At 36.5% G+C, this 23,890-nt stretch overlaps 1 protein-coding gene across 1 annotated transcript; it reads left to right on the plus strand.

Moving 5' to 3' along the window:
* The first annotated feature begins 715 nt into the window (after positions 1 to 715).
* acadvl (acyl-CoA dehydrogenase very long chain) lies at positions 716 to 23,889 on the plus strand. Its single transcript, XM_088073170.1, has 21 exons — positions 716 to 838; positions 1,069 to 1,151; positions 1,256 to 1,325; positions 3,761 to 3,832; positions 5,561 to 5,633; positions 5,732 to 5,796; positions 5,891 to 6,025; positions 6,285 to 6,429; positions 7,472 to 7,601; positions 7,743 to 7,868; positions 8,986 to 9,184; positions 11,853 to 11,957; positions 12,924 to 13,010; positions 13,383 to 13,445; positions 16,388 to 16,489; positions 18,673 to 18,770; positions 19,437 to 19,509; positions 20,019 to 20,091; positions 20,313 to 20,385; positions 20,559 to 20,634; positions 21,622 to 23,889. The coding sequence occupies exons 2-21, from the start codon at positions 1,081 to 1,083 to the stop codon at positions 21,757 to 21,759; spliced, it is 1,974 nt and encodes a 657-aa protein (XP_087929296.1). The 5' UTR covers positions 716 to 838; positions 1,069 to 1,080; the 3' UTR covers positions 21,760 to 23,889.
* The last annotated feature ends 1 nt before the right edge of the window (position 23,890 follows it).

Below are 23,890 nucleotides of genomic sequence, written 5' to 3' on the forward strand. Positions count from 1 at the left end.
ATAATAAGTTGTTAAGTTAAGAAAGCTTCTCATTATTTTTGAGATACTAAGCAGGGAGTTTCTCATTATCATGACTTCACAGAAACTTCTTTTTTCATGGAAATGGGCTTACATAATAAATACACTTACTTAACTGCGTTTGGTTTGCTTTAACTCCTTGTTTGCCTTCCACAGCGTTTGTGAAACGGGTGTAATTGAGAGAAAACCAAATAGTGATATTATTGACTCAGTGTCATCAGTAGAAGTAAAATTACCACAAAATTTACTGTTACAAACAAAAGTTATGCATCCCTCTGAGTAGTTAGTTACAATTAATAAATCATAAAATAAATGTAGTGGTAATTAGTTACAATTAATGAGAAAATGTAGTTAAATTACAGTTGGTGATTAAAAAGGGTTACATATGAAAGAAAATAGTTACAATAAAGTTTATATGTTGAATAAAACATTAATTCTGTTGCTTCACATCTTTTTACCATGCAGGAATGCCTTTTTTAGCATGTTTTTGGAAAAAAATATATTTAAAAAATTATATTACTTTGACAAAGTACTTAAAGTAGTAGTAGTAGTAGTAGTAGTATTTACTTTTTATATATTTTTTTCACATTTTTATTGTATTAATTTATTTAAATGTAGGTTTTTATTTTACAAGTTTGTGTTGATTGGATGACGCCTCAGTCTCAGTAAAACTACATTTCCCATGAAGCACCGCGGACAGAAAACTTCCGGTGTCTGGTTCCGAAGAGGCGAATTCAGGTTAAAACAGCAGTGGGTCATTTGGAGGAATAGCCGGCTTGTGGACGGTCGCAGGGGACTTGTCGCTAAGTAACTAGTATCGGTGTGTAATATGATTTGTTATTTTCGATTTGCGATATAAGGAATGTAAATATTTCAACCAGTTTTTCGTCAAAACAAATAGTTATAAAACAAACCAGCGTCGTTACGTAGCTGCTAGCTAACCGTGGCAGCTAACGTCACGTAGCTGTTAGCTAACCGCTGTTGTTTTTGTCTGTTTTTAACATTTACATGTTGTTTATTAAGCTCATTTTGTGTATTTTTGTCTTTAAGAACAAAACAATCATGCTGCTTCGTAAAGTGAGTCAAACCGCACTGTGTGGATCCATTCTCAGGATCCCTCCCGTGTTATCTGGGTAGGTAACAAAGCTAATCTTTAACACATTGTCCCTAAAAATAAGATAACACGCTTTTCTGGGATGTTAAACAACATTTCTATCATTTTTTGTCTGGATTACAGAGGTCAGCGTCATGCCGGGGCTGTGATTGCTGCACAAAACGCTCGTCTTTACGCCAGCCAAGCTGCAGAGGTAACATTTACCGACATTTTAATAGATTTTTCCTCTTTGTCAGATGTTTTTTCTGCATTGCTGTGTTATTTTGTACTCTGTTTATTATCCCCGTTTGGCCTTAGACAGTATCTGTCTGACATAACGTTGGCATCCCCTCCCGCTGGAAGTGGGTGAAAGTTCACTGGTCACGTGACTAAGTTATAAAGGTGACACTGAAAGTGGGTGACACTGTTGTTGTGCAGAGCAAAATCAGACAGGAGAGATCTCATTCAGGCTGTCAATACTGCTGTAAAAAAACAAAAACAACGCAAATCAAGTTACTGGAAGCTTTTTTTAGAGAGTAGGGTCAATTTGCACAAATCATTGGCATATATACAAATGTAGAAATTATTGGTAAATATAAAAATGCAATATGAAATTAATTAGTGAAATACAAAATTAATATACTGTTCTCTTTTTAAATCGTGAGGCACGTATAACATGCTTTTTATACTTCATTTTTTGATAATTTTGGAAAGATTGTATATTTTTGTTAAATCCTGGAATTTCTTTCTAAGCTCCTACAATAAGTAAAATACACTGACTAAACAAAATTTTGACATCCATACTGTTAAGTGTAAAAATGTGCCATTGAAACCCATTCAAACTGCAATTTTTGATCCCACAGCCATCAAAGCATAAAAGCATGTTCTGTGTTATTTATTTTTGGGCTTTTGCCCTGGAATTTGTCATTTTTACTGCCACCTGGTGTATAGAGAAAATAGATGCTTTTGTCACAATTAATGTTGCTGCAAAGCACTGACATGTCCCAGGCTGTGATAGTAATGTGTGCATGCATATTGAAAGTAATTCATTTTTCTGTTTTTTTTGCATCCAAAAACAAAGTGGCACCATGTCAGGAACCTGGCATTTAAAGGGTTAAAATTCAAAAAAGTAATGAATATTTGATTGTAATGACTAGGACTGATGTTGGTCAAAAAAATAACTAAATAAACGTGGAAAATAATATTAATGTACAATATTTTTTTAAGCTTGATTTTGAAAAACCCTTTTTTTGCACAGAGTGATACAAGTGTGTTTAATGTTAATGCATTTAAAGGTCTAATGGTTAATTTTAGGTCAACCACTAATAAATGCAGGCATTTCTAAACATTTAAACTCGTTCAAACTAGTTAGATCTTACATTGACTGAAATTATGTTCATTTATTTCAGTCATAATCATGAATCATCAGTGGGTTAGTTAACATCCTCCACAATGGATTTCTATTACTGATATGATTTTAGACGACATATTTATTTATTTTTTCCCTGGGTTCACACAGGCCGTCATTAGGAGTATATTCTGATTTATTAAAGTATATTTTGTTAATAATATCTTCAGTCACTCATTCATTCAGCTATAATAAAATTGGATAAACAGTAATATTACAGGTACAGTCCAGTTTATTATCTGATTATTCAAACATAAAGCAATAAAACAGCCGTGTGTCGCTCTCCAGTTGGAAAATATGAACTGTATGCAGAGCGCTCCTGCTGCCTGGTGACTCAGCTGACTGGATGTGCCCTTGGCATCACCTCTCACCCATTTCAACCTCGTTATCAATCCTCTGGGTTTCATACCGAGCTGGTGCCCTGGTTAGAATCGGAAAAACTCTCACTCGTGTTTTCTTTGGCTCATAACACTGGATTCTTAACAAATTGTACGCCGTCTTCCTCTGTTTGGATCAGACATGTTGTCCCTGCCGTGTTGTGAATTTAAGCAATGTGTGTTTTTGTACCAGATGTTATTTAAGCTTTTGTAGAGACAGTTTCCAGTCTCCCTCCTTTTTTACAGGGTTATTTAGGGAGGCACGATATTGGATTTTTTTGCCGATATCCATTATGCTGATGTATAACAATTCATTTGGCTGTTAACTGACACTGATTTCAGTATATCCACGTTTTTTCCCAACTAATGTGAGTGATCATCTGTAGTGGAAATAACATCATAATGCGCATTTTCTTATCGTGACGGCCCACCAGCAGATGTAGGCATAAAATACAATGATTTTCAGTGTATGTTGCAGTCATCTATTACGCAAAATAAGAAAAATACTCAACTTATGTTTGATTTTTGTAAATACAAGGCACAAGGTAGATTTATCAGTCATTTTTTTAATGTAATTAAAAAAATAGAGTTTGCCCTTTAACCCTCCTACGTCTTTTGGATTATATTAAAATGTAGTATAATAATATGATATAGCATTTGACAAATATTTACTTTTCAAATGAATAAATTAATGAAATAAAATATGATTTGTCATATCAGCATGAAATCAGCATTTTGACAGTTTTTGGTATTTCATTTTTAAGCAAATATTGTCAGATACCGATGATTACTATGCATCGCTAGAATTAACGATTTCTTCGTGAGTTCGTTCTCCTCAGTTTGTGTTTTGTTCTGTCTCCTCAGGCGGTGCTGGAGAAGCCAGCAGCAGTCGGCAGTGAAACCGCAACGAAAGTGGAAAAGACGTCGGTTGCTGCTGTATGTTAATTTTCCATTATTTTATTTCGTAATTGTGAAATGTGAGATCATGTTGTGTTTTTCAAAACGAGTTTCAAACTTTATTTGCACGGTTGCAAGTTTCCTTGGTTGTTATATATCAATAAAGTTAACACACTTTTAGAATTAAAGGCACTCTTCTAACATCTTGTAGCACAAAGAAGCAGCTTTATATTAATGGGTCCATAATAATACAGTGACGGGTGGCAGCAATGCACCAATAAAAGCAGGAAAGGAGAAAACTGCAAGTGAATAAATATGGACGTAAACAGTGACAGTAATTAAGTGCTTTGCAAATGTTTGCTTTCAACTTATCTGTTAGACCTCAGGGACAAACAACAGTTACACAACTCCAGTTAATATTAACATGATGTTTATTTTCTCTGAGAAAACTCCTCAGGGTGTTTGTGGTCCTGTTTACATCCTGTAAATAACGTGAGTCCTGAGCAGGTTTAGGGAGTAACGGATATGAGAGCAGAGCACTGATTTAAAATGCAAAATATCAACAACTGTATTCCGTAACTGTGTACATTTTGTGGTAATCTGAATTTAGTTACAGTTTTTAAAGTAGATTTTTATTCAATTTTATTTGTTTTTGATATTTTGTTTTTGTTTTTGTCACAACTTAATGCAACACGCTTGATTGCGTCTATCAGGGCATTTTCTGATCCGGATCGACTATATTGAACCCAATCCAGGGTTCGTATGTTCATGAAAACTTTGAAAACTTTGCAAATAGTCAGTTCCCAAGCTTGGATAAGCTTTGGAAAACTAAATATATGCCCTGTAAGTTTGAAAAAATGATGTAATTATCTGTCACAAACCTGTAAAATAACACATTATGTGTATCATTGGAAATTTGACAATCCAACGATAATTCCTGTTTTTATAGTTTCAGGCTGTGAGAAATGATGTAATTTTTGGTGATTTTTTTTTTTAAAGAAAACATGTTTTATGCATGTATGTAATAATTTAAAAGAAAAAAAACAGTAGCCCAAATTTTTTATAGAAAACTTGCGGTTTTGTTAGAAATGGAGAACTGTTGAGTCAGCAACAAGAATGATTTTTTTCACAGTAAAAGTTGCTCACAGAATAAGTCATCAGTTACAAGCAAGGGCGAAGTTTTGTCTCACCATTCGAGGGAGATGCCTATAAAGGTCAAATTATTATTATTTTATTTATTTATTTATTTTTTGAGAAAATATGCACATTTTCCTTAAAAATCACATTTTTTAAAGAAAACCTACAAGTTTTAAACCGTGGATTTGAAAGGCATGTTTTTTTTCTGTGTTTCTTAGTTTTTTTGTTTTTTTTTAATTTGCAGTAAAATCAACAAAAAATACAGCCATTAAGATTTGTATTCCCCACACTAAAACCAAAATATAAAGAACAGGTCCCTTTTCTTTGCCTAAAAATATATTTCACATGCCTCCCCATTTTTGCTCCACCCCCTCCCTTTTCATAAAAAAACAGTCTCTAAATTATATTTAAGTATTCGGCTCTAATCCTGTTTTGAATTATTTTCTACTTTAATAATATATATCTTAAAAAGTTATTCTATATTAATTAAAAAAAACTGACGAGGAGCATCGACGGCTGTTTCAGAGAATGCATGGTCGTTAAAATTTATCGCTAAAAATGTGTATTCCTGTTAAACTCAGTATTTGGATGCTTTATTTGCACAAGATTTACTTTGTTTAATTTCCACAGGAATCCAAATCATTTGCTGTCAGCATTTTCAAGGGCCAGATCGCGACTGCTCAGGTGTTCCCCTACCCCTCAGGTAAATCGCAGATTATGTTACAGTCACTTTGAACCAACACCAACATTTCACTGTAAAAAAGTTCAGTTGTATTGAAATAACTCTTGTGTGTGCCGCAGTGATGAACGAGGAGCAGGAGCAGTTTCTCAGGGAGCTCGTCGGGCCTGTCAACAAATTCTTTGAGGTAACGTCAAACCGTTTTTCGCTCTTGCACTCATGTTTTTCTGACGTCACGCTCAGAGCCTCTGACGCTGCACGTTTCTGCTCCCTGTGAGCAGGAGGTGAACGATCCGGCCAAGAACGACGTGTTGGAGAAGGTGGAGGATCACACCATGGAGGGCCTGAAGGAGATGGGTGCCTTCGGCCTGCAGGTGCCAGCCGACCTCTGCGGCCTCGGCCTCTCAAACACGCAGGTACATTTACTCGATCACAGCCTGATAAAATGTTTTATAATTATAAAATTACAGTGTATTCGAAAGGAGTCTGTGGGTTTGCTGATGGTGATTTCGGGGCTGTTTCTGATTAAACAAAAATGATCTCACTCTCACAAAAAGGGGCCTATCTCTGTAGGGATCCTTTCCATACAGTTTCAAAAGTTCTTGTTAACTTTAGCCGTTAAAACACAAAAACAAGGGAAAACAGGGTCACGTGATGCAAACCTCCGTCTTGCAGTACGCCCGGCTGGTTGAGATCGTCGGCAGTCACGACCTCGGTGTCGGCATCACTCTGGGCGCTCACCAGTCCATCGGCTTCAAGGGCATTCTGCTTTTTGGGAATCCAGCCCAGAAGGAGAAATACCTGCCAAAACTTGCCACAGGTAAGAAGACCAGCAATTGACCACATCAGTATCTTGATTTACAAACATCTTCAAATTTAAACTGTAGTTCTGTTCTCATATTATTGTCTGCAAATGTCATAAGAAGACCAAAACCAAGAAGTCAGTCAGGGTAGAGTTTTACTAGAAAACAAACGTTTATATGACTTGGACATTAACGATTAAAAGACTGGTTATTTTAAGTAATCCAGTTTATGTTGTTTAATAACAGTAAGTGAACTGACTCATGAATAACTCTTTTGATACTTTTAGATTAAAGACATCAACTCAAAATTACCAAAAATTTTAAAAGAAAGAAATTTGGTGATTTTATTTAATCACATAAATTCCCATTTTTTTTAAAGAAAGAAAACATCAAACATCAACAACAAAATCTTTTCTGTAAAAATGAGCAAAAAAATGTTAAATGAAAAAAACCACCATCATTTTTTTTAATTGTTAAATTTATTTAAAGAAAAATAACCACCAAAACATTTTAAAGAAAAAAAACCTACCAAAATATTCTCCAATTAACAATTGTAAAAAATAAAAAAGACATTACCAATTTTAAAAAAAGAAAACATTTTTTCTTTAAAAATTGGCAGTAAAATAAATACAAAATATAGCCATTTAAAGTTGATGCCTCTCCCCTAAAGCCTGAATAAAAAAAAGTCAGTAAGTCCCTTTATTATTGACACGCCTTCCCCTTTTTGCACCACCCCCTCCCCTCTTATAAATTACAAACAGTTCCTAAGTTACATTTCAATATTCACTTCTTATCCTACTCTGAATTTGTTTTATTTTAAAATAATACATATTTTAAAAAGCTATTATACAGGAATGAAAAAGAACCGAGAAGGAGTCTCGACGGTCTTTTCAGAGAATTTATCCTTAAAAATTTGCCTCAGAGTCATGGAGAATTCGTGGAAATGTGTTTGGAAATGTGCGCATGAATGCTGAAGATGTATTAAGAATGAACAAAATCCAGTGAAGGAGAATTTTAGAGCTGCTGATTCATTTCTGTTGTCTGTGTTTGTCCCTCCAGGTGAGCACATCGCTGCCTTCTGCCTCACCGAACCAGCCAGCGGCTCTGACGCCGCCTCCATCAAGACCACGGCCGTTCAGTCCCCCTGCGGACAATACTTCACCCTCAACGGAAGCAAGATCTGGATCAGGTGAGGACACAGAAGAAGTCTGCAAAATCTAAAGTACTGTTTTCTTTCACCACAAGGAGGCGCCATCCTGCAGCTCGTTAATAACACAATGTCATGGAAGTTGTTGTCTTTTCCTGATTTGGTGCTCTTTTTTTCTGGCAGCAATGGCGGTCTGGCAGAGATCTTCACCGTGTTCGCCAAGACGCCCATGAAGGATCCAAAGACCGGAGAGATGAAGGACAAGATCTCAGCCTTCATCGTGGAGAGGAGCTTCGGAGGAGTGACGCAGTGAGCGCACCTTTATCTCACAGCAGGGTTCCCGCAGTCATGGAAAACCTGGAAACACTTGTTTTCCTGGCCCAAAAAAAGTCATGGAATAAGTAAAAATCACTGAAAGTTTTTGAAAAGTCACTGAATTATTAACCCTTTGACCCTGAAGCAAATTGGCAAGATTTCTTTAAAAAATGGGAAGAAGGCTATGATCAGCTTAACAAAAAATGTCCCAAAAACTGCCAAGAAATGAGTAAAAAGTTACAAGAAGTTGATGATATGCATTTTTCTGTAGCTTAATTTTAATTATATAATTATATGAATTATAAACATCGTTTTTCTGGACATTTTTCACAATTTTTTTTAAATCTAGTGATCCCCCTCCCTGCTAATTTTCAGGTCATTTTCTTGATGTTTTTTTTTGTAGTTACCCAACAATTTACTTAGTAAAAAGTACAAGAAAATAACCTGGAAATAAGATTAAAAAACATTTAAAAAAAAAATAAAAACAAACAAGGAAATGAGCTGGAAAAATGTTTGAAAATAGAAATTCTGCAAGATAATTTTAATTATACATATATTTATATATAATTCTGTAAATTACAACTATTAGTTTTCTCAACATTTTCCTTAACTTTCTCAAAATATTCTCAAAAATGTACTTATTTCCTGCAATTTGCAGGACATTCTATTAGAAGTTTCTTTTTTCCCATGATATGAATTTGCTCAGCACTCAAAAATACTTTAGGAAGATGCTTTAATATTGTGCAAGAAAAATCATTGTGGAACTGGGCTTTGAAGGATTAAAAATCCTTGAAAGTTATGGAAAAGTCATGCTATTTTGTGTGTCTTGTGTAGATAACCTCTCACATCATGCAACATAATGCGATAATGCATAACAAAATGTGCTTTCTGAAGATGTAATGAAGCTTTAATTTGAACCGACGCGTGACGTTTTGTTTACCGTCACGTTCATTTTCTTAATTTTCTCCCTGCGTCACATCTCGCTCTTGAAAAGTTTTGAAATTCATGAAAATGTGCGGGAACCCTGTTACATTATTTTCTGTTAATCAGCAAACTTAATGACGCCGCCTGGATATTTTTTCATTTAATTTTTTTTTTTTTTTAATCGCAGCGGTCCTCCAGAGAAGAAAATGGGCATCAAGGCGTCCAACACAGCCGAGGTCTATTTCGACAATGTTCGCGTGCCGGCCGACTGCCTGCTGGGCGAAGTGGGCGGAGGTTTCAAGGTGGCCATGAACATCCTGAATAACGGGCGCTTTGGCATGGCGGCCGCCCTCTCCGGCACCATGAAGGGAGTCATCACCAAAGCTGTGAGTTAAAGGGATCATTCGCAGATTTTCTGCCAGGTTTGCACCAAAAAATGTGCGAAGTTAGTGATGAGCTGTGGTAAACCTTCCTCTCATGCCTCCTCACCTACTGTTTTGTTGGCTCTCGGGCTGTTGCTTGAACTACAGGCTGCACTTCTGCATTTTCGTATTGCCTGGCAACCGTGCCCCCACCACAAAGAGTAAACAGCTGATCGAGAGACTCTCTGTCTCTCGAACTCGGACCAAAATCCGATCAAACTGTTAAACCGGGCAGTGCTGATTGAACATAAATCAAGATTCTGTGATTGCACTGCCTGTTTCTCCTCAAAAATGTGGTAACGCCCCGTTTTGTTGTAATTAATGGCGAAAGTTTTGTTGGCGACACACAGCTTCATGCACAGTGAAAACGGAGGCTGAAAAAACTGAGAACAAACACGTCGCTCGTCAGCAGGAACGTTTGTTGGTGCAATGCATCCTGGTACTTGTACGTTTTCACCTTTTGAGCAAATTAATCCAATGCGACACTCATTTTTCAATTAAATTCAATTGATGGAGACTTTATTGGCATGACCATAATCAAACAGTGCTGCCAAATCACTGTTTAACTGCTGAAATAATTTCAACATTATCTAATGCAAGCTGAACATACGAATGGACGTCAGCAACAAAAAAAAAAGAGAATAAATAATGATATTTTAAAAAAAGGATAGTATTAAAAAAGTGAAATAAAAAAATAATAATAATACTCACTCAGGCACCATAGTCACAGTCATTTGTCTCTGTTTTCTCCGTTCTTGTAGCACCAATTTAAACGGTTTCTGAGTCTTTCTGTTGCAGACGGACTAGTTTTATGTGATTTATATCAGTGAAATGCTTCTTTAACGATCTGCAGCTCCATAAATGTAGATAGAAAGGGAAGTGATTACAGTGGGGAAAGAGTTTCTCATCATGTAGACTCTATAGGTTCCACTTTATGTGCTGTGTTTCACATCTGCTGCTGTGCTCTCTACCTGTGTTGTCTATTTAACACCCCCCCCCTTTCAATCATCGTTGTGGGTTTGTGGGAAATTCCCCTCGTCGTTGTTCACTATGGCCTGTTTCTGCTGCTCTTCCTGCTGAGGTTACAGGCGCTGAAGGTTCAAACGTGCTCTGCTAACGTCTGTTTTTGTGCTCAGATATTCAGAGTTTTTCTAGACTGATTATATAACCGTACAAAAACGTCTTTGTGTTCAACGAAAGCTGATAAACAGGGTCCATGCAGTCATGAAAAACAGGAAAAAACATGGAATCATCAAAATCAACTTCTGGAAAGCTAAATATACCCTAATTTTCTTGGAAAAGTTGTCAAATTTGGTTTTACAGAACCTGTATAATAACACATGATGTGTTAAAGGACCTTTTGGAAATTTGAAAATCCAATGATAATCTCAGTTTTTACGGTTTCTGGGTGTGATAAATATTCTTTGATAAATGGTTTATTTTTTTCTTTTAAAAATTGCCAAAACTTTTTAAATAAAAGCTAAAAATAAATCACCCAATTTTTTTAAAAAGAAAACTAAAGATTGGCAGTAAAGCAAATATGAAATACTAGATATTTAAAGTTGCGTACCACTCCACTGAATCCAAAATAAAGTGTCCTGGGTCATTTTTTTAATAATATATGTATAAAAGTCATTATATAGTAATGAAAAGGCACTGATACGGAGCATCATTGGTCGTTTCAGAGATCCGACGATTATCTCTGTTTTTACCGTTTCTTGCTGTGATAAATTATGTAATTTTCTAATTATTATTTTAATGTTAACAAAAAATAGCCACATTTTTTCTTGACTTATCATGAAAAACATTTTTCCAAATCCACACGCCTGGTATGAAACGTAAAAATATTTAAGTAATCAGTAAGTAATCAAATCAAATATTTTGCTTTTTTTCCCAACGAAGAAGTTTGTCTGTTTGTTGTTTCAGCACAAAAAAAGGATAAATTTTGTGCAAAACTCTCCGCTCAAAGTCGAACAGATCATTTAATACTACAGATTTACTGTTGTTCGATGCTGCTCGATGTTTAGTCGAGCAAATCTTTAATTAAATGGCTTGTAATGGTTTATCTTAACTTGAATCTCAGTGCTGAAGACTGTGGGGATTTCCATCGAAATGAAATACAAAAAACACACCCAGGAAACAGCTGTGGATCAAGGTGACTTCGAGAAAAAAGTGCAGGAAGCTTTAAAAATGTTGAAATTGGGGAAATCCAAGTGGGAGAAGCAGTGTTTTCATTCGTTAAGAGGAATCACTTTTTTAGGAGAAACAGCTTATGTTCAAGGTATTTCAGCTGCTTTCACTTCTGTTGTTTATTTTCAAACATTGTGGCTTTTTCTGTGCCACCCGCAGCGACTGTGTGGTCACGCTGCCACGGTGCCACCAGTTTTGCAGCTCGCCACAAGACTGATGCTCGCGCGCTCGCTTGCAGCCAAACCTAACTTCCTCTTTGTGCACAAAAACTAGACAGCGACAATATTTCAACAGGGACCCAAAAGAGGCTGCAAAAATCTTCACTTCCAGTCTTGAATTATGAGGAAGTGCACAGAATTTATACTTAACCCATCATCAACTCACGGCCTGTAACCATGAACTCAGGTGTGATTAGTGACCGTCATTTCCCTCTTTTCATCAGGTGGATCACGCAGCCAACAGAACCCAGTTTGGGAACAAGATCCACAACTACGGAACCATCCAGGAGAAGATTGCTCGCATGACCATGCTGCAGTATGTCACAGAGGTCAGACGGAGAAGTTTTCTACCTGAAACACAAATCTTATGTCGTGTTGTGCACCACAATCAGTATTTTACCCCGTGCACGGTTCATACAGTCATAAAAAATCTGGAAATCTTTACAAGTATTGATTTGCAGACCTGGAAAAGAAAATATACCCTGAAAGTTTTGGAAAAATTATGGAATTTTGTCTCATAAGTATGATAACACATCATGTGTTTAAGTACTGTTGGAAATCTGAAAATCCAATGATAATTTCAGTATTTACAGCTTCTGGCTGTGATGAATGGTGAAATTTTTGGTGCTTTTTGTTTTTTTGTTTTTTTTTTAAAAACACACCTTTCAAATGTATGTATTCTTATAAAAATCAGCAAAAACATTTTTTTAAAAAATCTCCAAAAGCTTAAAAAAGGCTTAAAATTGTTATAGAAAACATGCTAAACTCCAACAGAAGAAGCCCAAAATCCCCATTAAGATTTCATTTTTTACTATTTCTGGCTTTGATAAGTGGTGCATATATATATATATATATATATATATATATATATATATATATATATATATATATATATATATATATATATATATATATATATTTTTTTTTTTAAAGAAAAGAAAATACATTTTCTAAAAAAAAATCACTTTTTATTAAGAAAACAAATTCAGCTTTTTTTCTTTAAAAAAAAAATAAGAAAAAAGTTTTTTAAAAATCACCAATGTTTTTTCTTTCAAAATTGCAAAATAAAATTAAAAAAATTGCCAAAATGTTACTCTTTAAAAAAAAGGCCAAAATTTTCATTGTTTTCTTTAAAAATTGGTGGTAAAACAAATACAACATACACCCTCTCCAGTGCTTATATAATAACCCTCCCACATAAAGTAACAAACACTGCAGGTGCTGAAAATGAACACGTGGAACCTGATTTCATAAATTAATGCTGACTTTTGCTACTTCTGTGTGTGTTTTTGCAGTCGATGGCCTACATGATCAGCGGCAACATGGACAGCGGAGCGACTGAATTCCAGATCGAAGCTGCCATCAGCAAAATCTTTGCCTCTGTAAGAACACAGTAAACACAACTTTCAGCTAATAGTTCCCGTAATGTCTGATATTATTGCAAAAATGTCTCTTAGACCACAGCTACAAAAACCACGAAGCCTTTCAGAAAAGTACCACCCGTTTGTTTGCACTTTCTCTTTTGTTTGTGTGCTGATTATTTACTTCTTACACGTGTTGGTACTCTGGGGAACGCAACACTTCTTTCCAAATATTTCTCATGTTCCTCATTCTGTGGAAGACCGAAGACTCTGATTGGCACAAAGAGGAAGTAAACATCTCTGGGCTCGTTAAGATGAATCAAACTGAAATGTGTGTGTTTTTTTCCCAGCAGAAGCTCATAATTATCTGTGTGTGTGTTTATGTTGTGACAGGAGGCGGCGTGGGACGTGACGGACGAGTGTATTCAGGTTATGGGCGGCATGGGTTTCATGAAGGTGAGTGCTCCGTCCACATCCTGTTTCATACAAACCCGAAGATCACCGATAAGCTGCACCGGACGAATAAAAGTTGTAGAAGTTCTCCGGCTTAATTCACGCCAAACGCAAACTAAATTTTCACCTCAGACGAATATTTCACAGCTCACGAATATTCGTCCGTCACACAATAAATTGCATTAACGTTATAACCTGGTTCAGCAACAGTTTTCTTGTGCTGTATTCCTCTCACAAGCGGTTTAACCCTTTGCAACTTGAGCAAATTAGCTTGATTTCTTTCAAAAACATGGGGAAAAATGCAAAAACCAACATGAAAATAAAAATGTCCCAGAAAGTGCGAGAAATTAGTAAAAGTTAATGATGAAAATGACCTGAAAACGGAGGAAAATATTCAAAAATGATCAGAAATTAAGCAAATATATCCAAAAAATATATTTCTAATAATTGTAATTATATCTTTAAAGTTATTATTTTTATATATTCAAAACATTAAAAATATTTTAAATTGTCTCAATTTTTTTGAGTGATTTTTTTTTTTTGTCGCTTATTTTAAGATGATATTCTGAAAACTTTTTAGTAATTTTTTGCTATTTTTTGGGGCCATGTGTTGTCAAATTGGTCATTGCTTTCTATCCATGTTTTCGAAAAAAGTTTAGCCAATTTGTTTGGGTGTCAAAGGGTTAACATCAATATGATCTGTGGCTGTATGTGTCAGTCTGGTGTTTGCCACAGTTGTTTTCTCCGTTACCTCTGGTCATGTTGCACCAAATTCACAAGTATGTGCATCTTTCTGCAGAAAAAACAACCCATATTTATAAAAAAGACCATCTTTAAAGCATTGAAATCGTGAATTTGTCCTGCAGGGGTCCCTGGTTTTTGTTTTTAATCACATTTTTTCTGTTTATCAGCTCATCAGTGAGCACTATCATCTTCAAACCACCACTGCATTTATTTGTGTAGTGAAGGCAGACTCCACGTAGACATTGTGGTCTTGAGTCACATAGTAGCAACATGTGAGAGCTCACGAACAGAAAAACACAGATACCACATTGATGCTTCCTCCAGTTAAAAAAAAAAAATAGACGTTCACAAGAATAGACAGTAGACCGGTGCGAGCCGGCTGAAGATTCGGGGGCGTAGTGACAATCTAGAGTCAACAGTGTTGCTCTGAGCTTCAAGAACCAAACAATGCAGTATGCCACCTCTGTCACAGCCAGGCTGTCAGTGCAGCGGAAAGTCTGCTCTCTCATGGAACAACTCTTTGAAGAACTGCCCGCAGAGGTGGAAAATGTGTGCAGTTTTTAGTCAGGCATGCCCAAGAGGGCAGCACAAAATAACTTTCGTATAATTTATTGCATTTTAGTTTAGTGGCACAACGTACACGGTTTGTACAGTTATGAAAAACGTGGAAAAGTCAATCATTTGCAAATACCAGTTTCCAGGCCTGGAAAAGTTTTGGAAAACTGTATAATAACACGTGGAAATCTGTGAATCCAATGATACGTTTTTACAGTTTCTGGCTGTGATAAACTTGACTCATTTTTTGTGATTTTTAAAGAGAGCAAAATCTCTTTTTTTCCCGTTTTTAAGGATTTGCCAAACATTTGTAAAGAAAAAAAATGGCAACATTATTTCTTTAAAAGTCACAATTTTTAAGGACGCACAAAAAAGATATTTGAAGATGCAATGATATGATATTTATTTATTTATTTATTTTTACAGTTTCTGGCTATAAATATACGGTGTAATTTGTTTTTTTTTTTATTTTTGTGGGCCAAAAATAGCAAAATTGTGTAGAAAAAAAGCCCATTTTTCCCAAAAAACGTACATATTATAGCTTTTTATAGTTGTATGGCCCTCCCCGAACCCCCCCAAAGTAAAAGAAATTTATTGGTAAAAACATGTATGAGCCCTGTTTTAAAAACTTGAGAAATCCACTCATTATATGTGCAGATGTGTCAGTAATTGTGAAATAAGTTGAGCAGTATGAGCAAAAGGGGAAAAACATTCGTCGCCGCAGTTTGTTCAGTTCTGCTCACGGTGCACATTTTGACTCATTTCATTTTTTTTACCAAGGAAGTAAAGTCAGAAGAGTCTCCTGTCCTGTTTTCATTTCTGCTCTTCTGGACTAAATACATCATCCACAGTGGAAAATATAATCCAAAACGTACACATGCAGATTTGAAAAGCACAGAAATGAATATAGATGATTTCTGTTCCTGTTTGCAGCCGGCATTTCCACTGCCTAATTTTATCATTTGCATGAAACCGAGATGAAAATGTTTAGTGTGTAGGAGATATGATGGATGTCAGTTTATTGCATCATTTTGATTGCTCAGTATGCAAATACAAACATGCTTCACCAAAGATTTCTCCAACTGAAAATTGATAATTATTGCTCATGTGATTGTGAATGAAGCTTTATTTTGGGTCAGATTTAGTTGAGGCAACCCTTGAAAACTTAATGTAAATATATTTTCTTGTACAGCATTCATACGCTTTTCACAAACATTTAAACCTTTTAAATGTGAACAAACTTCTTTGAAAACGTGGAGTCCATAACTTGGCGTTAAATGTCCCTCAAATTTGAAAAAAATTTAAAAGGTGACGAGAAAATAACTTGAAAATAAAAAAATAAATACAAAAATAAGAGAGAACCCTACCCTAAATATGTCACAAAAACTATATTTATAATTATTATGGTAATATATTAAAAAAATAGTTCAGAGATATATATGTATTTGTTTTTATTATTTATATTATTTTAATTTTGCACTTTTTTGCCAATTTTAGGTAATATTCTTTCAACTTTTTTTTATTAATTTCCTGCTAATTTTTTGGTCATTTTTCGTTAAATTGCTTATTGTCACTTGGCTCAGATCTCAAAAGGTTAATTGCTTAATACAAGTAAAAGGTCCTCATCTTTCTGCATCTTTTTTTAGGACACTGGACTGGAGAGAGTGATGAGGGATCTGAGAATTTTCCGAATCTTCGAGGGCACCAACGACATCCTGAGGCTCTTTGTGGCCCTCAATGGCTTCCAGGTAAAGTGTGAAGGAGTTTTTCTCTCGATTGCTGCAAATAGAAAAAAACTCTCACCCTCACAGGGTGAGCGCTATATTCAGAATCCTTAAAGGCAAATCAATAAACAGCAAATGAGGTCGAACCTTTAGTGAATCTTTTCAAACAACAAGCAGTGAGCAGTTACAGAGCTCTGGATCAGAAATGCCTCTCCCTGGCCGACAACATCAGCGAGTCAGCCTGCAGTCTGACAACCTGTCTTTCCCTGATCCGGTCTTTTATACTATTACAATGAGGAAATGTGAATGAAGGTAGAATCATCTTCTGGTTGGCTCCCCTCGTTATCTGGCCCCCCTTTCGGCATGGCATCACTTTTGGGATTGGCCAACTTCAAGGACAATCCCTTATTAGGAGTTGTTTTTCCCATCTAGGTGTCCTGTTGAACAAAATTATAGGCACCGCACATCCATTCCCCTTTTGACCCCATGCATCCAACACATCTCCTCCTCCCATCTCCATATCTCAAGCTCTCTTCACGTCATGCTTTCACTCACACCACTGGCACCCCAGGTTTAGATCGTCATACAAAATGTTAAACTGTCATCCAGAACTCGTGCTTTCACTCACACTGCTGACCCCAAAGGTTAGTTTATCATACAAAACGTTAAACTGTTAACTAGAATATTGAGTTATTGTGAGACTATATCTTATCTTTTTATGTAAGGAATAAACAAGAAATAAGGAATGAACATGAACATGAACATTGTATCATATACTTACATAATCCAACAAGTGAAACCTCTTTGTTTTTTTTTGTTTTTTTTTTGACTTGGCTGGTGATCTGATAATGTCTGTGTGGAAAAGTACAAATGTTCTGTAGAGAGGAAGTGATTTCTACTTGATGAAACTTCCTGCTGCAACGTCTTTTAGATTTAAAGATGTGCCATCAAGAAGCAACTTCCTTATATTTATTTTACAGCAATGATCTGTTTCCTTGTGTTGTTAATGTATTCCCCTTTTAAAAGGCGATCTGTTGTGCCTTTCCTTGTTTTCTGACCTAAATATACAGTATAATGTTAAATATTGGATATTTATAGTGTCAAATAATGACGTAAATGTATATAAAAGTATTCTCTGTGAGCAAAAAACTCAGACTTCATGCCGTTATGAATACACTGTTTCCAAAGTTTTTTATGCTTCTGCACCGGCGATAGCCGATGCAGGAGGGATTACGTTTTTAAAGTGTCTGTCCGTCACATTTTCATGAACGCACGATGTCTCAATGAAACCTTGAAGGAATTTCAACCAACGACTGTCATCACAGTCTGATTCAGATCTTTGCTGAATGAGTGATGCAATTTTATGCACTTATAAGGAGATACACCGAGATACAGAAATGAAAAAAAAGAAAGAAACTGTTCTGACTTTGGCAGAAAATTGTGTGTTCATGTTGGATGTCATCACTTAGTACCTCCAGGATTTTGCGAGCTGTTTTTTGTTTTCGTTGTGGCCTGAAATGTCTGGTTTTGTGGCAGCTTTTGTAAAAAAGTTGTGATCTAAATTCTGATTATTTTTTTTTTAATCCTTTAAGCTACAATTACATGGGATGCACATCATGATATGATGCATTTTAGACCCAATATTGGTGTAAAATAAAACAAAAATGTAAAAAAAAAAAAAGTTGATGTTACACAAGCTTCATTGGACAATAAAGTTAGGCGGACCAAAACTGGTCTCCGTTAATAAACGGTTGGTAAAAGCAGCATTATGCTAACAGTTTTCCCAGTCACTGTGCCAACTGAAGTCTCGTGATAAACACAGACCGAGAGAGCGAGGCTGAGTGGATCAATACACTGTGTGCTGCTTTATGATGAATTGAGTCAAATTTGCGGTAAAGTTGTTGATTGGACAAAGTATCGCGGCCGTGCAGAATTCAGGAAATTGTCTGACACGACACAGGTCTCCTTTGCAGATTTGCACAAAACTTAAGCAATATTTTTAAAATGTCGATAAAACGCAATTGGGAGGTGACTACAACTGTGGCTTTTTCCAATCACCTGAAATATTACCTCATGTGAGCGTAACTTTTTTTGAGTTTTTTCAAAATTGACATGTTTCCATTAGGCGTATTTTATATTTACAAATTCAGCATTAATGAAAACCCGTCTAATGACAGATGATCATGTCCCTCTTTGCTTCCCTCCAGAATGCTGGAAACCAGTTGAAGAGTTTACAGAAGGCCCTGAAGAACCCTCTTGGCAACGCCGGGCTGCTCGCAGGAGAAATCACCAAGAGAGCCAAAAGGTCTCACACACACACACACACACACACACTCACGCTTCACATGACTGATTTCGCTGACTGTCTCCTATGTGGCAGACAAAAGGTGTTAAACTGCTGCGGCTGATGGTGGGAAACGGGGGTTTCCTTTTTAATGAACGAGACATGATGCAATTTATTGTTTCAAGGGTCACTTCCGTCCTTTGAAATGTCAGAGCAGAAACTGCTTATTTGTGTGCTGATTAGCTTAAAGTAGTTGTCCTGTCTGTGAGCATAAGTGTCAAATTTTGGGGGTTAAATGTATTTAATGTCTGTTTCCTCCCTTAAGGAACTGTAAAGTGAAAATGGATTTCTTGCAGGATGTTGCAAAAAGTAACGGCAATTTCCTGTAGGGCTATACCCGACTCAGAATTATGTCAGTCCAATCAGATTTGGTTGGTCAACACCAAATGTTCAACAATTTTTTAATTTTATTTTTATTTTATTTTATTTTATTCTCTTCTTTTTTTTTATTTTTTCTTATTTTTTTCCTATTTTTTCTTATTTTACTTTATTAAGGTTTAAGGCTTGAACATGTTCAAAAGTACACTGCACAGCACACTGGCTAAAAAAAACAAACCACATGTATCTTTGCTTCCTCCACCACGATTAATATCACAACAACAACTTTTTTTTCTGTCGTGTTTGCAGGAAGGCGGGTTTGAGCACTGGTCTGACTCTGCAGGGAAGCGTACATCCTGAGCTGGCACACAGCGGAGAACTGGTGCGTTCAACCATTGTTGTGTTTGATGTGACGCGTTTTCTATTATTAGCATTTATTTAACCCTTTGTAACGTGAACAAATTGGCTTGAGTTCTTCTGAAAACACGGAAAGCAGATAATAGGCAATTTAACAAGAAATGACCCCCAAAATTTGCAAGACATTAGCAAAAACGTACAAGAAAATTACCTGAAAAAAAGGAAAATAAATTTTAAAAAACAAGGAATTGAACTGAAAAAAAAAACTCAAATAAAAAAGATATAAAGAATATAAATATAAAATTTTAATAATTACAGGTTTGTAAGGAAATTTTAAGGTTATTTTCTTGTGATCTTTTGCTAATTTCTTTCAGTTTGTGAGAAATTGAAGTTGCTCGTGCCTTTTTTTCATGTTTTTAAAGGAAATCACAAACGTCGAATTGAAATCAGGGATGACCTGATTAAAATCTGCTGGTTGAAGGTTAAAAATCAACGACAAATCTAGTTTATTCCATGATTTTAAAAATTTTTTAGACCACTAAAGCCATCGAACAGTTCGGAGGTGTCATCGAGGAGCTGCTGATCAAACACGGCAAGAAGATCATCGGTGAGTCCATGTGTGTCTGTGCGTGTTTGTGTGTGCGTATGCGCGCGTGTGTGTGTGTGTCTGTGCGTGTGTGTGTGTGCGCGCGCGTGTGTGTGTGTGCGTTTGTGTGAAGTAGAAATAAATTCCCCAGCTGGTCCAGGTTTGGTATTTTGACTGGTGGTACACATCTCAGATTTTGAGATTGCTTTGAATAAAAATAATTTCAATTAAATTTGTTACAGATGAACAATTCGTCCTGAAGAGAGTCGCAGACGTTGCGATCGACCTCTTCGCCATGGTGGTGGTCCTGTCCAGGTACGCAAACATTCAGACGAGAGAGTAAACTTTGTCAGGATCTGTCTTTGTTTTTGATTTTTCTTTTTTTATCTTTTAATCCGATCTCTCTGTCCTCCCACTCACCTGCTCTCTGATTTACTTTTATTCCACAAACTCCGCAGCTTAAAGTTATTTTTGTTTTTTTTCTGCAGAGCCTCTCGCTCTCTGAGTCAGGGCAGCGCCTCGGCTCAGCATGAGAAGATGCTGTGTGAGACCTGGTGTGCGGAGGTAAGATCCAAGTCAAGACCAGAAACACCTTCAATCATGTCTCATGACGACACTCTTATCTTATTATTAAGATAACTTGAGTTTTGTATCGTAGATTTTAAACCAAAAAGTGAAAAGCTACAGAATCAGCTCTAGAAAAGTGTTGCTGCTGCTCAACATTATCATCAATGTTGTGTAATATAGTGTTAAAATTGATACCATTTTTAAGTAATATGATAGATAAATAACTTTCTAATGTATCGGGATGGATAAAGCTAAAAAAAAAAATCAGAAATTTTGGCTAAAAAGCTTTATTTATTTATAGCAATATAATGTAATAATGCTCTACAGCAGGGATACTCAACTTGCTTTGTGTGGGGGCCACTATTGGAAAATGACAGCGGGCCGGGGGCCAGTCGCAGCAGCTCCATACATGTTTCAAGGATTTTAGGACATTCCTAGGATTTTGGGACATTTTTTCAGATTTTTGGACGTTTCTCAGATTTAAGGACATTTCTATGAGTTTAGAACATTTCTAAGATATTAGAAAGTTTCTCAGATTTTAAGGATTTTTCCAAACTTTTTGCACATTTCCAGGATTTCAGGTTCTTCCTGGGATTTTAGGACATTTCTCTGATTTTAGGATATTCCATACATTTCTAGGATTTGAGGACATTTTTAGGATTTTAGGACATTTCTAGGATTTTAGGACATTGGGGGTCTAGCTAGGACCTCTGTCAGGGGGAGCAAGGGATCCTCCACTGGCACTTTTTTGATGAATGAGCTCTATTTTGGCACGTCTGTATACCAAAAGTACAAAAGCAATTCCCGGTGTGAATAATTTTATTTGTAGAAAATGGTCGGGGGGCCACCCGGCACCCTGTTGGGGGCCAGATTTGGCCCAGGGGCTGTAAATTGAGTATCACTGATCTAGAGCTTCAATGCCCAATTTATCTGCTGGAAAAAGTTGTTGATCATCCCTGATATAAATCTCCCGTCACCCCTCAGGCCCACGAGAGGATCATGAGTGACATCAAGACTCTGCGCTCCAGCGAGTCCAGAAAACTCTTCAAGAACCTGCGAGCCATCTCCATGGCCGTGGTGGACAACGGAGGAGTGGTGGCTCCTCACCCTCTGGGTTTCTAACACACTCACATCCTCATATCTGTTTTTTTTTATTTTACTCTTCTGCATCTCTAACCGTGTTCAGGGTCACGTACGCCAAACACCATCAGACTCGACAGTTAGCGCCATAAGTGCTCCATCACACATCGGTATCTGCTTTTTGTAATTACGCTTTCATGTAGTGCGGCTAAATGATTCATAGACTTTAATCTGAAATTACAATGCCAAACTCTACGTTCTGTCAGACTTTGTTTTTTTTGGTTGCAGTCAATTTTGGCGGCTTTTGTGAGCCCGTTTTTATGTTATTTATTTAACTCTGACTCTAGAATTCGACCTGGAGTTTTAATTATGTAAAGTTCGAATAATTTATATTGGCCAGAAAAATCACTATTTCCACGAATCATTCAGCCCCACTACCTCCTGCATCTCAGGCTCTCTCTGCACGGATACAGATGGTTTTGCAAACAGATACTTTTCTCTGCGTTTTGGTCTCTTTTACATGCAAACCGAGTTTTAGGTCAGTAAAAGGCCTTCTGAGGTGCAGCCATTTCAAAACTCTGGTTACTGTTTGGCAGTGTGGAGGCGTGAAATAGAGCATTTGGGGAAACAATGACATCATCTCCTCAATTTGCACGTGCCTGTTGTTTGTTTAATGAGCATCAAAATAGACAACGGGGGACTTCTGGTTTTGTTAGCGCTGCTTGATTCGATGATTCGTTTCCTCTTAAAGTTGCTGCACCACTTCACAGACAAACGGAGGCGTCTGCTGCTGGACTTTCTGCTCAGCGTCGGTGATTTCAAGCAACATTATGTAGTAATTTGGCTTTTTTAGCTTTCTGTGTTGTACAAAGATCATTTAAAAACATACATACAGATACGTAGGAGTGCTGAAAACACACAGTGCTGAAAGCAGGCGGCCGTGGCGCCGTGGAAGGGTTACAGACGCCCTTCTGAAAGCTGGTGTAGTAATAATAATAATATAAAAATGAAATTTATTTGTATACTTTCATACAAGAAATACAGCCCAGTGTGCTTTTACAACAAGCTCATTTTTAGGTGAAAAAGCTGCATTGTGTTGCTTTAAAGTGTTGCTTTAAAGTTTTGCATCAGGCCAGGTCGAAGTCTGTTGTGGAAGAGAGGAAGGAAAACTTTCGCATGTCCGGAGCATCATTTGTGTCTTCATGTGAGCGTTTCCGTCCTGACGTTGAAGGGAATTCCATATTGTGAGATCTGTAGTTGTCGTTTTGAAAAAGGTAACGTTAGTCTGAAAACTAAAGAGACCGGCAAAGACGGCGAACGCCAGCGGGTCGTTTTTGCGTTCTTGTATGGAGTTATTTTGTAAAACGAAGGTCGTGTGGACAGACTATTTTTTTAAACAGATGTTTTTCAAAAATATCTGTATCGGTGTCGACGTAGCCTAAAAGAGCTGATGACTGCATGTCCCCAATGTGTGCGTGGAGCCTTAAAACGAGCGTTTACTTTGGATCTCAGCCTTCAGGACTGTAGCTGATTGAATGATCTCATTTAAAAGTTACTTTTGTTGGTGGAAAAATGAATGCATCTTTAGGATAAAGAGGCCAGTTAATAGAGGAAGCTTTAATCTGTTTTTAGTGATTCTGATTTATACACAAATGACAGTTTTTCCTCTTTGATTTATTATCTATATCGTGTTCAAATGTATATAATGGTGCAGAGTTTCTGTACAATACGAATGCCTTTCTGCATGTTCAGCTCACTCGGTGCTCATCACGGAAACATTAATGTCTGTTGCCTTAGAAACCGGTCCGCAGATGCTGTTCGAAGTTCCTGTTTTGACTCGAGTCAAACGCAGAGAGCTTTTTTTTTTTTTAAAGAAAATGGTGCAAAAATACTCTATATACTAAATAATGGCCGTCATGTTAAATTCCAAAGTGTTTATTATCTCAGTTAAAGGTAGCAGGCGTCATTAACTGTAATTATAGATAACGAGACAGCATACCTGACGCTTTTAAGAAATAGTTTCTTGTACAATAAAAGCACTTGGTTGTGTTTAATTTGCCGTGTCAAAGCATTAAAAGTCCCACAGTGTAAAAAACAAATAGTAGTTAGTTAGTTTTTGTCTTGAGAATTTAAGCTCCAAAAATGATTTTATTAAATGTGATGTTCCCCAGGG

Source organism: Plectropomus leopardus, chromosome 23, assembly GCF_026936395.1.
Source record: "Plectropomus leopardus strain MGB_pleo_1.0 chromosome 23, ASM2693639v1, whole genome shotgun sequence".
NCBI classification, from domain to species: Eukaryota; Metazoa; Chordata; class Actinopteri; order Perciformes; family Serranidae; genus Plectropomus; species Plectropomus leopardus.